Source organism: Xyrauchen texanus, chromosome 17, assembly GCF_025860055.1.
Source record: "Xyrauchen texanus isolate HMW12.3.18 chromosome 17, RBS_HiC_50CHRs, whole genome shotgun sequence".
Lineage (NCBI taxonomy): Eukaryota > Metazoa > Chordata > Actinopteri > Cypriniformes > Catostomidae > Xyrauchen > Xyrauchen texanus.
In genome coordinates, this window is record NC_068292.1 from 17,638,297 (window position 1) to 17,651,894 (window position 13,598).

The 13,598-nt window shown below is 38.3% G+C and overlaps 1 protein-coding gene across 5 annotated transcripts in view; it reads left to right on the forward strand.

Annotated features, from left to right (window-relative positions):
* Window positions 1-13,598, forward strand: part of tax1bp1b (Tax1 (human T-cell leukemia virus type I) binding protein 1b) — a 52,671-nt gene that overhangs the window by 37,757 nt on the left and 1,316 nt on the right. For 2 of the 5 annotated variants that reach the window (XM_052146652.1, XM_052146653.1), the window contains exons 6-19: window positions 85-233; window positions 1,592-1,682; window positions 2,349-2,534; window positions 2,871-3,080; window positions 3,766-3,912; window positions 4,168-4,419; window positions 5,086-5,241; window positions 5,369-5,438; window positions 5,577-5,692; window positions 5,769-5,894; window positions 7,977-8,063; window positions 8,747-8,930; window positions 10,547-10,698; window positions 13,355-13,434. In XM_052146652.1, coding sequence (XP_052002612.1) covers window positions 85-233; window positions 1,592-1,682; window positions 2,349-2,534; window positions 2,871-3,080; window positions 3,766-3,912; window positions 4,168-4,419; window positions 5,086-5,241; window positions 5,369-5,438; window positions 5,577-5,692; window positions 5,769-5,894; window positions 7,977-8,063; window positions 8,747-8,930; window positions 10,547-10,698; window positions 13,355-13,434 — 2,006 coding nt within the window. The remainder of the gene's footprint in view (window positions 1-84; window positions 234-1,591; window positions 1,683-2,348; window positions 2,535-2,870; window positions 3,081-3,765; window positions 3,913-4,167; window positions 4,420-5,085; window positions 5,242-5,368; window positions 5,439-5,576; window positions 5,693-5,768; window positions 5,895-7,976; window positions 8,064-8,746; window positions 8,931-10,546; window positions 10,699-13,354; window positions 13,435-13,598) is intronic. The other 3 variants (XM_052146654.1, XM_052146655.1, XM_052146656.1) reach the window with 3 other exon arrangements.

A 13,598-nucleotide genomic window follows, 5' to 3' on the forward strand; every position in this document is an offset into this window, starting at 1 on the left:
TGTGAATACAACATGCTTATGACCACTTTATATGGCTCATATATTTCCTCTCTTATCTATTTGTGTGTGTGTGTGGGTACCCAGGAGTTACAGCTCTCTGCTCAGAGCTTGCAGTTTGAGAGAGAAGATGTGAAAAGGAAAATGGAGGAGAGTACTACTCGACTGCTGCAGTTAGAAGAAGATCTGATCAGAGTCACCCAGAAAGGCCTGCAGAAGGAGACCGAATTGGACTGGTGTGATTTCTTTACATATTGACATATCAGCCACAAACAATCGATCGGACTCGGCTTCTTCGATTATAATAACAAACCATGGAACTGTTTTACATTTCGTTAGATCGGAAGATTAGATGATATCATATATTTAGATTGAAATAGAAGGCCCATTAGAAGATCCATTTCTTAATTTGAGAACTTAGACTGGCGTTTCTTTTATGTTTTGTTAATGTTCATTTCTTGCTGCCATTAGTGTGGCAGAATGACTCATGCAGTGCATTTATAAAGTATTCAGACCCCATTTTTTCACATTTTGTTTTGTTGCAGTCTAAAATGCTTTAAATATTTTTTTCCCCACATCAATCTACACTCCATACCCCATAATGACAAAGCAAAAAACATATTTTTGATTACTTTGCAAATTTATTAAAAAGTAAAAACTGCGGGGGCCTGGGTAGCTCAGTGAATATTGACGCTGACTACCACCCCTGAGCGAGTATTGACGCTGACTACCTCCCATGGAGTCGTGAGTTTGAATCCAGGACGTGCTAAGTGACTCCAGCCAGGTCTCCTAAGCATCCAAATTGGCCCGGTTTATAGGGAGGGTAGAGTTGCATGGGGTAACCTCCTCGTGGTCGCGATTAGGGTTTCTCACTCTCGATGCGCATGGTAAATTGTGCGTCCAATGATAACTTTGGTTCAGCTCCAGAGATCACATGTGGAGATGGGAGAAACTTGCAGAAAGACAACCATCACTGCAACACTCTATCGATCTGGGCTTTATGGCAGAGCGGCCATAAAGTCACAAAAAAGCACTTAAAGGACTCTCAGACTGTGAGAAACAAGATTCTCCAGTCTGATGAAACGAAGATTGAAATGTTTGGCCTATATTCCAAGAGCCTTGTCTATAGAAAACCAGGCACCGCTCATCACCTGCGCAATACCATGCCAACTGTGAAGCATGGTGGTGGGAACATCATGCTGTGGGGGTGTTTTTCCGCTGCAGGGATTGGGGGACTGGTCAGGGTTGAAAGAAAGCTAAAAGCAGCAAAATACAGAGATATCCTAGATGAAAACCTGGTCCAGTGCGCTCAGGACTTCAAACTGGGCCACTGCCAAAGGTGCTTCAACCGAGTTAAGGGTCTGAATACTTAAGTCAATGTGATATATATATAAAAAAAATGTTTTATTAATTTGCAAAGTTAGCAAAAATCGTTTTTTTGCTTTATCATTATGTGGTGTGGAGTGTAGATTGATGTGAAAAAAATTATAATTGAAAGCTTTTTAGCATAAGGCTGCAACATAACAAACTGTGGGGAAAAGATTAAGTGGTCTGAATATTTTATGAATGCACTGTATCTGTTCTGATTTGACAGCCTGAAGGATCGAGTGAAGAAGTTAACCTTGGAGAAAGAGGCTCTTGAATGTCAACTGAAGAATGAGAAAGATGAGAAGGAGCTTTATAAGGTAATGCCACTTGCTCGCTACCTCATATAGTACGCATATCACTGTTGGTTTCTTGAGAGAATTGAAACCCTCATAGTTGAAGATATGCTTTCCTTGTCTCTGCATATCTCTCTTCTTTTCCTTAATGTAATTAATTTACATAAAAGTATCTAACAAATGCCAGCTTTGAAGTTTTTTATTGAAAAAGCAAATACATTTATCAGTGGAGAAGGGGAACCTTCCTTAAATCTACACAACAGTTGCTCTTTTCCTAATTAGTCTAACTCACACTTTGTAATTCTCACTCTCCATCACTCACTCTCCTATCCCTTCATTCTTGTGGCGGGCACAGGAACTGGGCGTTAACATTGAGCTGTAGCCTCGGAAACACAGCCGTCCCACACTTCATAGCAGCTGCCTGGGGCAGAGAAAGAGAAGGGTGGGGGTGGAGCAGAGTCGCGTCTCCCTTACTGCTGCGTTATAATTAGGTTAAGTTTGCATACTTCCTCACCAGGCAGAAATACACCTCTTAGTAGAGATGTATGTGAATAATTGGGGGCTTGCGGCTTTGCTCGTTTTCTGGATCTGCACTGCTAGTTTTTTGTGCCATGTGCCCAGGTTATTACACAGCAAAGCTACAAAGAGAGAGATGAACAGTCTACTTGAATCATCTTTGTGTGTGTTCAGATTCACCTGAAGAACCGGGAGCTGGAGAACACAAAGCTGAGTACCGAACTGCAGATGCTGAAGTCTGTGGATGTGAATAAGGAGAACACCATTGCTCAGCTTAAAGAGGAGCTGATCAGAGTCAAAGCCTGTCTGGTAGAGAAAGATAAACAGCACCACCAGCTACTGGCCAACAGTTCACCCTCGGTACTTCACTTAATTTACTTGTTGGATATTTTTGTAATATATCTCAGTTCAAAACACATTATTATGGTCTGAACCGTGGTGTAGTGGTTAACGCACATGCTCCAACACCTTGAACCATGTTGCTCATGTGGACTATGAAAGTTCAAGTCTGGCTTGCATAATTTCCTCCATCTATAGACCCCCAATGACTTTTTCTCCTTTTTTAATCTGTCCCCATCAATAAAAGTGGCTTAAAAGTCAACATAAATAAAAAAACTTCAGTATGGATTGGAAAACAGTTGAATCTTGAATTGTTATTTTGTAAAGTTTGTAATTTTGTGTGCATGCATTTGTCAGAGGGAAAGTGCTGCTCTTAGGGAGCAGCTCAGGCGGAAAGAAGAACGGTTGCGCGACTTCTCCAGCGCCCATGACAGAAACATGACCGAGCTTTACCGTGTCAGTCTGGAGGTCGAGTCATTCAAAAAGGGACAGGCAGAGGCACGAGCTGAGTGCAGCCATCTGGAAAAGCAGCTGGAAGAGATGAAAAACTCAGCCCAGCAGGAGGCGGTAAAGAGATACCCACCTCTGACATTTTGATTATGTTTATGGGAAAATGACAAGGCTAGGATTACACCTCTTACATAAACACCTAAGTCCAGTTTACCTTAAAGGTGCTTTTAGCGATTTTAGCACTCTGAAGCTTCCACATGACCGAGCAGTTGAATCAGCCATGCCTCCTCATTCCAAAATAATTTTGAGACCAAAACGGAGCAAAAGAGCAGCATTGTTTTTCGCTGTGGCGGTCAAATTCAACAGTGGCACAATAGTGCCCTCAGCTGACAAACATCAGTGATGACAATCATATCCTCAATGATCCGCTTCAAATACAACACTATTAGAATGAGCAAATTGATTAACACGTGACAAGCCTATGCGGTCTGCGGACACATTTTTGTTTGCCGTTTACAAAGACTACAGCTGTCACAGAGACCGGTGCGATATCTCATGATACTTATTTCATAAATATCTTTAAGGGAGTAGGAACATGTTTTGCATACTTTTCCATGATAAAATCATTTACAGCACCTTTAAGTCCAGTATGCCTTATTCAAGAAAGCCCATAATGTTCAGGGAGTAAGTCTATACCACAGACTACACATACTGTATTCCCAAGTAATTAACTAAGGAATGTTACAAACTGTGAGATGTATTTCTTTAACAATTATTTCTGAATGATCACTGTTTCTCTCAGCAGTGTAAGGAACAAGGAGAACACCATTGCTCAGAAAACATGGAGAACACCATTGGTCAGCTGAAAGAGGAGCTTATAAGAGTCAAAGCCTGTCTGGCAGAGAAAGACAAACAGCATCGTCAGCTACTGGCCAGCAGTACACCCTCGGTACACACACATCTCATATGTTTTAATGATATATCTCAGTTCAAAACATATCATTATAGTCAGAACCATGGTCTAGTGGTTCAGTGGTACAAGTTTAAAGCTTCAAAAACCCTGATCCCTTCTCCCCACATGGATTGGTAAACGGTTTAGTCGGTTTGCCATTAGCTTTGTTAGCAATAGATACACTGGTATTTGTGTACAGTATATGTTTGTAGTCACATACAGTAAGTGCATCTTTTTGTATGTGTATGTTAGGGGGAATTTAAAGCTCTTCGGGAGCAGCTCAGGCAGAAAGAGGAACAGTTGCAAGCTACGCAGCAACAAGTGAACATGCTGTCAGCTGAGCTGCGCGACTCCTCTAATGCTCGTGACAGAAGCATGACCGAGCTGTACCGTATCCGTCTGGAGGCTGAGTCTTTAAAGAAGGGACGGGCTGAGGCCCACGAAGAGTGCAGCCACCTGAAGAAGCAGCTGGAGGAGATGAAAAACTCAGCCCAGCAGGAGGCGGTAAAGAGATGCCCACCTGTATTACTTGTCATGTTTATGGAAAAATGACCTGGCCAGGATTACACCTCTTACATAAACAAGTCCAGTATGCCTCAGTCAATTAAGCCAACAGTGTTCAGGGATTCTATACCAGCACTATTATAGTTTTGTTTTTTTATTTCCGTTTTGTTTTTGATGTCCTTTCAGTGTAGTTTCGCTTTCACTTTTTACTATGTTTTCTAGTTTTGGTTTAGTTCTGTATTTATTTGTTGTGAATTTTTTTTTTTTCAGGGCTGCCAAAGTTAATGTGTTCACTTGTATAATTTAAATACTGTATTTTTTACACCATTCATTTTCTCAGGGCTGTTTAGTGTTATTGCGATCTAGTAGCATTTTCATGTGTAATGAAGGCAGGTTGTAAAGGGTTAATTTTATTTTTTAATTGGTCAGGTTTTTTTTACTTTAGTACTAGAGTCATTCAAACACATTTTAGTTCAGTTTTTCCAAGTTTATAATTAAAAAAAAAAAAATGTATTTAATGTAATGAAAATGAATGAATTGAATTTTAGTTTTTATTTATTATAACAACACTGCTTGTGTTCATAACATGTTTCTAAGGAATGTTATGGAATTTTCTCTCTGTTGCTTTAAGAATTATTACTGAATAATCAATCTTTTTCTCAACAGTGTAAAGAATTCGAAGTGTCTGCTGTAACAGAACTGCAAAGAGAGGTTGAAGATCTACGGCTCAGACTGCAGATGGCTGCTGAACACTATAAAGACAAATATAAGGAATGCCAGAAGCTACAGAAACAAGTGACCAAGCTCACTGAGTTGCAAGGAGTGAGTGAACACCTCTCACATTCACATTTGTTCTCACCACGCTTATAGCTGTTCCACCCTTGCATTATTAGTTGTTTTTAGTTGTTTGCTAGTTTTTGACTCAGCCAACTCTTTGGTTTTGTCTCAGGTGAAGAGAGGTCCAGGGTTTGAACCAACAACTGGTCCTTTGTCTGCCAGTCCAGAGGCATCTGCCCCAGGTTAGTTTATACTAAATGTGTACCTGTTTAGGTGTAGTCTGTTGAAATATTAGTTGGAGGGCATTTTGGAGCTTTAATTTTAACGCAGTCTCAGAACTTTGAATGGACATGCTGTTGTGTTTCCTGAACTGCTAACAGGAAGCCCAGGTACATCAGACGCAGTGCTAGATGCCATCATCCAGGGCAAGCTGAGAACTGCAAGCAAGGAACCAGACAAAAATGATAAATTCAGAAAATGCAAACAGATGCTCAGTGTAAGTAGATTTCTCTTTCTTTCTCTGACATAATGGATTTGCCTAGTATATCAAAGCTTAGCATACTTCGCTGTAGGTGGAGCGAGAGCGTTGCAGCACGATTACTGATGAGCTCACAAAGATGGAGGTGAAACTAAAGGAGCAGATGAAGACCAGTGAGAGTCTGCGAATACAGTTGGCTGCTGAGGAGGATCGTTATAAGGTCAGCATCACCTACTGGTGCAGAGTATTACACTCCACAAGTTAAACAATCGGTTTCCTTTAATGCAGTGGGCCAGATTGCATGAGACGAGTTTAGAGCACATTTGTGATTTACGTGCTGTAATGATTTACAATACCACACGGAAACATTTATGTTAGCATCTTGAATTACATTGTTGGTTGAGTGACACAATAAAAGTCAGATGGCTACGAAAACCCAAGTACTGTACAAGCAGAACGAGTTTAGGTGGTCATTTCCATCAGGTCTAAGGGGCTGTTCAGATCGAACGCATTCTTGCACTAAGAAAAGCTAGAAGGAGCACAATGAATAAAACACTACACAAGTGTCCCAAGATGTGTTTTTAAAAGTTCTTGTTAACTTAAGACCTGGCATTTAAAACATTCCAGTGCAAGATGGTGAAAAAATTGTGATGTGGTGCAACGGTCAAAGACGTCTGCCAATTTAAAAATAGTGCAGCCAGATGCAAAAGTGCATCAGTGTGAATGGCCCCTAAGACTGCATTGTTGGTTGGATTATAGCCTGCTTTAAAGTCAAATTGAAATACAAATGTAGCCCATTTACTTAGATCACATTCCTGGTGTTATTGTGCAGGATTCATATTTTCAGGGTAATGCAAAGAAAAAAAAAGTTTCTCTTTGTAATCTTTCATCAAATGTAATAACTTGCTCTGGAAAGAGGAAACGTGATCACTGATAAGCAGTCTTTTAGATGTTCTAATAACTGATTCAGGACAATCTTAGTACCGTTTTCTCTCCACAACGTTTACGGCTACTCTGACTCAAATCCGGTATCATTGCCTTGGCACAAATGCACTTGACAGTGTTTGTTTATGAGCGTGTCAATGAGGAGACTGACTTTTACTGCTGTTTACATGAGACATGGAGACAGTGGAGGAAGGACAGTTGGAAGTACTGGGATCAAGACAGGATAATGCATCTGCTGGCTGCCTCCCTGCGCAGCAGGAGACAGAGCAGGGAACTATGTTCTGTTTAAGTAGTAGGTTCATGTTTAGATCAGTGGTAGCTTTCGGGCTAAAGTTCACTGTTTCATTGCGTGACTCAAGTGGAGTCATACCAAGCTAAATGTAAATGATAGAGAAGACATCTTGTTGCTTAAGAGGAAGATTTCTGCAAGCAAGCAAATAATTAACTGAAATCACTTGGTGTAAAGATTAATCCCTCTGCATCATTTGCAACAAGTTTGACGGCTTCTTTGATTATTTTTTTATTCATGTTTTTAGCCAATAAATGTCATTATTGCTCACTCTTTGAAATACTGGTAACACTTTACAATAAGATTCCATTCGTTAATGTTAGTTAATGCATCAGGTATCATGTACAAACAATGAAAAATAGATTTTACAGCATTTATTAATATTTGTTAATGTTAGTTAATAAAATAAAATTGTTCATTGTTAGTTCATATTAGTTCATAGTGCATTTATTAATGTTAACAAATACACATTTTGATTTAAAAAATTTATTAATATGTGTTGAAATTAACATTAACCAAGATTAAGAAATGCTGTAGAAGTATTGCAGTATTGTTCATTGTTAGTTCATGTTAACTAATGTTAAAAGGATAGTTCACCCAAATATGAAAATTCTCTCATCATCAGACAAACACATCTGGTATGGAGTAAATGATGGGAGAATTTACATTTTGGGGTGAATTATCCCTTTAAAAAATGAAACCTCATTGTAAAGTGTTACCGGAATAATTCTAATGGGTCAATTGCTGCATTCGGCCATCAGAAATTTTTGTATGACCACTATACCTTATCGTCCATAGCTGTGCTTTTTCATGTCTCTCGGATCTTCAACTACAATATTTCATGTCTTATTTATTTATTTTGCAATTTGCTGTGTAACAGTTGAGATAATGTACCGCCAACTAGTCATTATTGCAAAATATACCCCTTTGGGGTTTATTTTGCTATAAAAACTGGCTTACTAGACATTGTCTCTTACACATAACTGATAGTGGCAAGCTTTTGCAAGACAATTTCTTAGATGTGTTCAGCAAATAAATATCAATATTAACAGATTTTTTGCTTTCCAGAGCCAGGTGTCGGAGAAAGGCCGGGAACTGAAGGAACTGAAAGACAGTCTTGTTGCACTGACCAAAGAAAAAGAGAAACTGGAGGGGGTGCATGCTTTTATTTTCATCTTTCACAGTCTCTTCCTGGCATCTAAAAGTGCTGTTGTTTTCGTTGCTAGTTTTGTATTATCAGGATCTGGTTTTGGTTTAACATATCTCTCTAATTGGTGAGCAGTGCAAGTGAGTGCTTATTTTCCATTCAATTACCCTGGACCACAGAGAGGGATGAATAGTAGAGGTATTACACAAAACTCAATGCTCGAGATGCAAAATGACCCAATTTGAGGTTGAGACTAAATGAAATTGGCGCCTGCAGAAAACTTCAATAAAAGGCAGAGATCTGCCTCCCTTTGAACAGGCAGAGGAGTTTTAATGAAGAGCCTAATTAAACTGCTTGTGCGACAGTGGCGACGATTTCTATGATGCTGCCACTGCTCACTGTGGTGAGTGATGTATTGTCTGGACTCAGAGATGATGGAAAGGAGGAATAGAGGGATGGAAAAATGGGACCTGATTATTGTCAATACATCACTCCTGGTCTTAAATTAGGGATTTCTCTCAGTTTTGTCTCCTCTGTGCCAATTTCACCCTGTTTAGTTTTGCTTTAATTTACATTTAATTTGCAGTTGAAATGTGTGGATAAGGTTGTTAAATGTTGGTTTCGACAACTGTTCTAAAGCAGGCTTCGACCAAGCCAGACACTAAACAGTGTTTTCTATGTGTTGTACTAGGAGTTACAGAGGAGTGTCAGCAGGGAGGAAGAAAATGGAAAGAATGATGACAACCTGGATTTGGAGTCAATTTTCTTGCAGTACCCCATACCATACCCTCAGGATGACCCATCTCCCCTGCTGGTACCACAGCGCCCCTCTGAACTGATGTTTGGGAACCCATACTCTTCAACTGACTCCCGGGGTATCTATATACCTATGTCTATTGATTTGATTCATCTCTTTGATCTGAATGAAGAAAAACATGTAGAAGAAATTAGAGATTGGGTCTTTGGCCATTGCGTTATGTCCCGCATTGTTTTTTTAAACATCTTGACACGAGCTTTGCATTTTTAAGATTAAAAGTAAAGTCTCTAGACCCTTACATTTTGTTCCATTCCATTGCACTGCATCTAGCTTTCTTTGAACGCAAGAACGCATCATATGTAAATGCCCCTTGAAACCTGTTGATGCTAAACATCACTTTGCTTAAACTAATTCACATTTACTATATAGTCTAGTAAAAAAAAAAGTGAATAATGTTGAAAAATTGTACAGTTGTTTAATTTGTCAACATTATTAACAATTTTAACTCATTTAAGCAGTGACATCATGCTGGTGGGTGGGACGCATGAGCTTCAACTTCGTAGCTGTTCATACATGTAAAAAGATGTATATTTTTGGCATGTTAACATGTGAATATAAACGTTTCTTTTTTTTAAATGAAATTTGATTTGAATATAACTTATTACATTTATATGAACAGCTAATGTGAGAATTGCTAGTAATTTGAATACATTTCCTATTACTTATAACTGCTCAATACAACTTGGTGGTCAAAATTTATGAAACCAACGTATTCTTTCTCAACTAAACAAAATCACAACAACTGTATAACTCAAGTAAATAACAATACACCTTTACTATGTAACTAAATCTATTCTGTGTACTAGCATTTCTTGACAATGTCACAAAGTTTGGTTTCCTTACTAAAAACTATGGCGTTTAGAAATGAATATTTACCTCTCCTCGGTCAAAACTGACCCGAATACAATAGGAGAGTTGAACAATGGCCATACTGAACTTAAAATAGTGGGGAACGCAGTAGGGGTTCACTCCAGGATGTTTTCTTTGGCATTTACATTTTGGATGTGCACAACTACATATTTTTAAAATTGACTAGTTGGGGGGTTGCCTGAACTTCAAGTAGACTGATATATTTTCTCTGGTTATTAATAGGATTTCGTTTGCACAATAAACTGCTTTTGGGATTTTATTCATTTTTCAGCCTCAAAGTCTGTGCCCTTCATCATAAGGAAAGAATAAGATATTTATTTTTATTATTATAAGATCGATTTAAAGAAAACCCTATCGCCGATAAATCGGTTATCTGCCTTTTCCACCACCTTAGTTACCGGTATCGACAAAATCCACTATCGGTCAACCTCTTGCCTGAACAAAAAGACAACTAATGTGTCTTGAGGAAGCCCTGTACAATTAGACTGGTTTCAGGTTCACGTCACCCCAAATGGGTGTGTTTCTTAATAATGATATGCAATATAGTTTTAGATGAAAATCATCAGGTTATAAATTATTTATAAGCTTAAATTCCACTGGGTCAAAATTGACCTGCTATTGCATAAGGTGTATGCAGATTCTGAATGCAATAGGAAGTTTAATGAGATTGTCACCTAGAAATGTGTTCTCAGTGATGTATGCCATCATGCACTCCTGGTTTGTCACATTTGAGTTTCAGGGTTTTTCTTAATTAATGGTATCAATCGAGATGTTAAGGCATTAAATGGTTTCCTTTCCTGATAGATGGAGCTGATGGAGAGTTCTCTGATGACCAAATGCCCCGAATGCCCCCAGTAGGGCCTCCATCCTGGGACAGCAATGTGGTCTGCATACAGCCCTCCCGTAACTTCAGTCGCCCTGATGGACTGGAGGAACAAGAAGAGCTACAAACCACTGTGAGTTCTTTACAGCTACCTCCCCATTAGAGCTGATATAGAGGCAGAGGTGGATGGAGTAGCCAAAAACTGAATACTCAAGTACAATATAAAGTAATGATGTTAATAATTACTTGAGTAAGAGTAAAAAAAGTATCCAATTACAAGAATACTCAAGTAGCAAGTAACTAGTTACTTTCATATGTTTCATAATAGACTTTTAATCTCTAATATTCTATAATATAATACACATTTAATATTATTACAGAATAATAATAATTATAACAATTTAATAATAATAATAATAATAATTATTAAATTGGAATTTCTTTCATCATTCACCATCATATTGTTCCAAATATGTATGGCTTGCTTTCTTCAATGCAATACAATTAAGGAGATGTCAGACAGAATGTTAGTCTTATAGCCACTATTTACATTCGCTGCATGTTTTTTCCTTCATATTTTAAAAGGAAATGGTGACTGAGACTGTCAGTCTCTAACATTCTGTGTAACATCTTTTGGGTTCCACCAAATACAGAAAATCACATGGGTTTGGAACAACATGAGGGCTGGAAATTATAACAGAATATTAATTTATGGTTGGACTATCACTTTAAGAACGCTTGTCAGATTTGGACAAATCTATAAATTACAAGAGAAGTTTAGAAACCAGTTTCTACTAATTATTATGGTGAAAAACATGAACAATAGCCTATTCCAGAGGGCCAATGCTGAATAAAAAGTAGCAAGACCATGCTTTATTAATGGCTACCTCAAGTCATGTATGGATTCTTAATTCAGTGTAGTTACAGTATTTTAAGTATAGAAAGAATTTAGAAAATTAGTTCTGTACAGTTAAGGGTAAACTGCCCCTTATCTCTATATTTGGAAGTGTGTTAGGCTTTTAGAAGTTCAGAGTAGTGGGAATTGTGCATTCCATAAATTAGGAAGAAAATGGGATTAAAAAACAATAATGTAATGCAAGGAATGTTGTAACTAAGTTTAAAAATGTACTTGAGTAAAAAGTACCCACTATTAAACCTACTCTTAAAAGTGCATTTTCTCCTAAATTTACTCACGTAAATGTAACTGAGTAAATGTAGCACATTACTATCCACCTCTGTATAGAGGGTTTTAATTGCTTCAGCACTGCAGATGGACCTAAACTGTTCCCCAACTCTTATCTTTTATCTCTTGGTCTGCTCTCTCTGTTCTCTGTTGTTTTGGCCTCCGGCAGGGCTTAGCTTAACTGGCATTACTAAAGCCCTGGTAACCCAGAGCAGAGTCATTAAGGAAGTGCTCACAGTCTTACCCCACTGCACATTGCAGCTAATTGGGCTGGTTAGCCTTGCATGACTAATAGTAGATTTACTGAACTAAAACATGTAAGCTTTAGTCAGTTGCCATAAAACAGTCGATTTTCATCTAAAGTGACTTACGGCCTGTTTACAGCAAGTAAAATTAAATATCCACAGGCTCATTGATAGGGTTATAGAGCAGGATTGTGATTTCAGAGACTCTCAGAATCTTTATTTGAGACTGGATCTTGAGCTGCACGTATCATTAAACAATAAGCTATGATTTCCTCAACCCAATTACATGGTGTTGTGATCAGTTGTGTTGGGAAGTAGTAACTAAAAGAAGCGAAGCTACTAACTTAAGTACATTTTTCAGTTGCGTGACAGTGGCTGAGCTATTTTCAGAATAGTGTTAACTTCTCCAGTAACAAGCTACATTTTCCAGTGAGTAGCAATGTAGCGTCACAACACGCTATATTTGTCATATAAGATTACGAACACAGCAATCGAGCTGAGCGAATAATCAAACAACGCTCCCCTAAACTGACCTCTCTTTATTGTAAATGAACCAGTTGAAATAAATGATTCCCTTATACTTGCTGTCTGGAAATTTGATTGTTTAGTGAGTTGGTTCTAGTTCAAGTAAAGCCACTGTTTTCTTTTTTTGTAGCAAAATATTTAGTTAATTCCTGATGTTTAGAAGTGCTGCACTATATTTCGATTCATTTCGATAAATGACATGTATTCTAATTTTATTAGTGTTTATTAAATAATATGTTGAATTTGATGTTGTCTTGTTGATTTATGCAATCATAACATCAATCGATTGTTATATATCTAATAATATTTTCTTCTTTAATTAGCTTCAGTGTTGTTTGCTACTTTTTATTAGTAGCTTGTAGTGTAGCTATCTTCTGTTTTAAAAAAAAAGTAGCTTGTTTGTAGGATAACTCCAGTTTGAGTAGCTTGGATTTTGGCAAGCTTCATTTCCAAAGAAGCTTCCCCAACAATGATTGTGATTTATAATGTTATACTGTATGTTGCCGCACTAATGACTCCCGTAAATATTTATATGTTGCGGCTGTGACTCAGTTGTCAGAGCGTGTCGGACACTAATTGGAGGGTTGGTGAATCCCGGCCCACACGACTCCACATGCCGAAGTGTCCTTGGGCAAGACACTGGACCCCAAGTTGCTCCCAATGGCAGGCTAGCACCTTACATAGCAGCTCTGCCGCCATTGGTGTATGAATGTGTGTGTGAATGGGTGAATGAGTCACAGTGTAAAGCACTTTAATAAAAAGAGGTAATTTATGAAGTTTGAAATTCTACTACTGTATCAGAAAAGTAATGGTTATCGTTTCTCTCATCTCCCCAGCAAACCAATGATCAGCCTACATCCAGTGACCCCACAGAATTCCTCAATGATGGACAGATGCCATTCTGCTTTGAGCCCGGGTAACAATGCACACGCATACACATCTCTCACACAGGAAAGGAGGAATCATAGGAAAAGCTGTTATCTATCATGTGGTTGAGCTTTAGTTGTGGTGTAAATAAGCTTATTAGCTCAACAGCCCACCCACTTTGCCATACATACAGATGCTGTTTTATTGCCATTT